At 40.3% G+C, this 3,540-nt stretch overlaps 1 protein-coding gene across 1 annotated transcript; it reads left to right on the forward strand.

Annotated features, from left to right (window-relative positions):
* The first annotated feature begins 286 nt into the window (after positions 1-286).
* Positions 287-2,939, forward strand: LOC132427874 (large ribosomal subunit protein eL31-like). The gene is given in 3 exon segments (XM_060015410.1): positions 287-307; positions 2,578-2,791; positions 2,794-2,939. Coding segments are annotated over 3 exon segments (381 nt in total).
* The last annotated feature ends 601 nt before the right edge of the window (positions 2,940-3,540 follow it).

Consider the following 3,540-nt stretch of genomic DNA (forward strand, 5'->3'; position numbering starts at 1 on the left):
AATGTGCTAAGTGTTACTGAACTGTGTGCTTAAAAATGGTTAAATGGTAAATTGTATATTTTAGCACAATAAAAAGCTTTTAGTTATAAAAGTGACACATGCCTATGATAAAAAAAATTAAAATGCATACATTGAAAAGTAAAACTTTTCTTACCTACCTCCCCTCCTCACTTGCACAACCCAGAGATAAACATTCTAGCCAGTTTCATATTTCTACTTTTGACATACCTGCACCTGTAACTGGCACAAGGATCCGCCAATTCCTCTTCCTTGGCTTTGAGTGGCCATGACCCTTGGGGACCTGACGGTACCCTAAAGAGTCCAGTTAGGCTTACAGTCTTAGAGGATGTTATTGGTGTCATTATGCTTGCTATGCTGTGGCAGATACATACAGTAGGATGCTCTCAGCTGCAAAGTAATAGAAAATCAGAAACAAACTGGCTTAAACAGTAAGAAAATTTATTGTCTTACGTAGGATATTCAGAGGTAGGGCAGGCGCTAAACCAGAGATGACTGTCAATAAAAATATCATCAAGGACCAGGTTCTTCTTTTCTCTCCTCCGCTGTCCTTAGCATTGGCTTCAGCATAAAGCTTCCCATGGTTCTAAGATGCTGCAAGTATGCATGAGGGCTCTATGCTTTCTTGTCTCATATTTTATTAGCTGAGACTGGCTGAGTTCTGTCCATGTCTAGTAATAACTAGTAGTAAAGGGATATTGGTCTAAGGGTACAAAGTTTCAATTATGTAAGGTGAATAAGTTCTGGAGATCTAAGGTACAGCATGGTAACGATAGTTAACATACTTATTGTATACACAAGCCTACCTCATTTTTATTGCATTTCACAGATATTGCGTTTTTTTACAAATTGGAGGTTTGTGGCAACCCTGGGTCAAGCAAGTCTATTGGGGCCATTTTTCCAATAGCATTTGCTCACTTTGTGTCTCTGTGTCACATTTTGATAATTTTTGCAATATTTCGAACTCCACCAGCAAAAAGATTATGACTTGCTGAAGGCTCAGATGATGGTTAGCATTTTTTAGCAATAAAGTATTTTAAATTAAGGTATGCATATTATTTTTTTAGACATGTTACTGCACATTTAATAGATTACAATATAGTGTAAACATAACTTTCATATGCACTGGGAAACCAAAAACTTCATGTGCCTCACTTTAATGTGATACTAGCTTTATTGTGGTGGTCTGGAACTGAACCCGAAATATCTCTGAGGTATGCCTGTACTTGAAAGTTGCTAAGAGGATAGATCTTAAATCTTCTCAACACACACACACACACACAGGTCACTATGTAGAGGTGATGGATATGTTAATTCGCTTGATTGTGGTGGTCATTTCACAATGTATATGTGTATCAAGTTGTTCACCCTAAATATATACAAAAATATAATTTTTATGTCAATGACATTTCAAAGCTGTTACAAACAAACAAACTAGTAGCAAGTGGGATGGGAGTACCGTGATTAGCTTAGACTTACCACCTAGGTTGAAAAGGCTGGAGGGGGAATCAACCAGTGTCTGCTATAGGCTGTCTCCTGGTTCAGAAGGGTGCATTATGAACAAGGCTGTTCAAGTCCATCTCATCTCCCAGTGCTTTACTTAACAAGCCTCTCCAACTTCTGCACACACACAGCCCCACCCTGCACTGTAACATATCCCAAGTCAGCTGGGTAGTTTATTAGGAAAGCCAATCAGAGAGACCTTTGTCCTCCTTAGTGTGGCCTTGGAGGCTACATCTTACTTGCCTCTTGTGAATTCTCAATACTGCACAATATAGGACACTTGCCCAGAACTGCAAAACATTTCCAGTGGATCCAGGCTTTCCTTCACATCTGGCACATGAGCTCTGGTCAAGTGCTTCCCACCCACCTCTCTTGCTTGTCCAACATCAATATTCCAGGCAAAATACCAAAATTACATATACCTTACATGTAATTAACCAAGGGTATAGTTAAAGGGAAAAAACACACTTCGATTGAAGAGAATGTAGGTTATCACCTTGCTTAATATACAGTTGACCCTTGAACATCATAGGGGTTAGCGGTGCTAATCCTCCGTGCCGCCGAAAATCTGAGTATAGCTTATAGTGGGCCCTCAGTAACCGCCGCTCGGCATCTGTGATTTGGCATCCGTGAATTCAACCAACTGTGGACCGTATAGTACTGTAGTATTTACTACTGAGAAAAGTTCACGTATAGTGGGCCCGCACAGTTCAAATCCGCGTTGTTCAAGGGTCAACTATATAAAGAAATGAAGGGTAACTGAAGGCTATATAAGAAGCACAAAAGACAGTCAATTCTGATTCCACGTTTGGACTGCTGGAGCGTGGTCCAGATGGAACCAACTGCCACTCACTGAGGTTATGTTATATACATTCTCTAAGGTATTAGATGGTCTTTACTTAATAAATCACTCCCCTTTCTTCAATCTGCTCCTCTCTACTGGAATCTTAGGGAGGGAAGTACAGTGAAGGGTAGGGCATTAGAGTAAAATGATCTGGATTTGGAATACCTTATGCTCTTCCTTTCTAACCCGGGCCCTGTGAACGGCTCTGAAAGAAGCGTGGTGAGAAGGACAAGGGCCGTTCTGCCAACAATAAGGTAGCGACCAGAGAATACACCATCTCCATTCACAAGCACATCCATGGAGTGGGTTTCGAGACGCACACCCCTTGGGCACTCATAGAGATTCGGAAATTTGCCACGGAGGAGATGCGAATTCCAGATATGCTCATTGACGCCAGGCTCAGCAAAGCTGCCTGGGCTGAAGGAATAAGAATGTCCCATACTGTATCCATGTGTGACTGTCCAGAAAATGTAATGAGGATGAAGATTCACCAAACAAGCTCTATACATTGGTCACCTATGTATCTGTCACCACTTCCAAAAATCTACATTCAGTCAGTGTGGATGAGAACTGACCTCTGATTGACAAAGTTATAAAACCATCAAAAACAAATGACCTGGATGTGAATCTGCCAATTCCCAGGTTTATGATCTTTAGAAAGTTACTCTCAATCTTTCCTAGGTCTCAATTTCTTCACACATAAATGAGGGTAATAACATCTACCCCCATGCAGGTGTTATGAAGACTAAAAATATTAACATGTGGAATTAACATATAACATTACCATACGGAATTAACATATGGTACAGTGCCTAACACATAATAGGCTATCAGTACATATGACTATCATCCTTCCTACTAAACATGCTCATCTTAAATATTTAAAAAATAATACTCCTTTTGCCTTATGTCCTCCACAACACTTAATCTTTTTTCTTACCTTCAATGTCAAACTCCTTATTTTTGTTTTCCTCACTCCAACTCACTCAAACTCACTGAAATATGGCTCTCCTTCCTCCCCCAGTCAACTGACACTGCTCTCCCTAATGTCACCAACCACCTCTTTGTTGCCGTCCAATCACACTTTTTAGTTCTTACCTTACTTGTCCTCTCTATAACTTCTGGCCAAGTAGATCTTCCCAGATCTTGAAACTCTTTTCTGGATTTCTGTACTC

The sequence above is a fragment of the Delphinus delphis genome, chromosome 7 (assembly GCF_949987515.2).
Source record: "Delphinus delphis chromosome 7, mDelDel1.2, whole genome shotgun sequence".
NCBI lineage: Eukaryota > Metazoa > Chordata > Mammalia > Artiodactyla > Delphinidae > Delphinus > Delphinus delphis.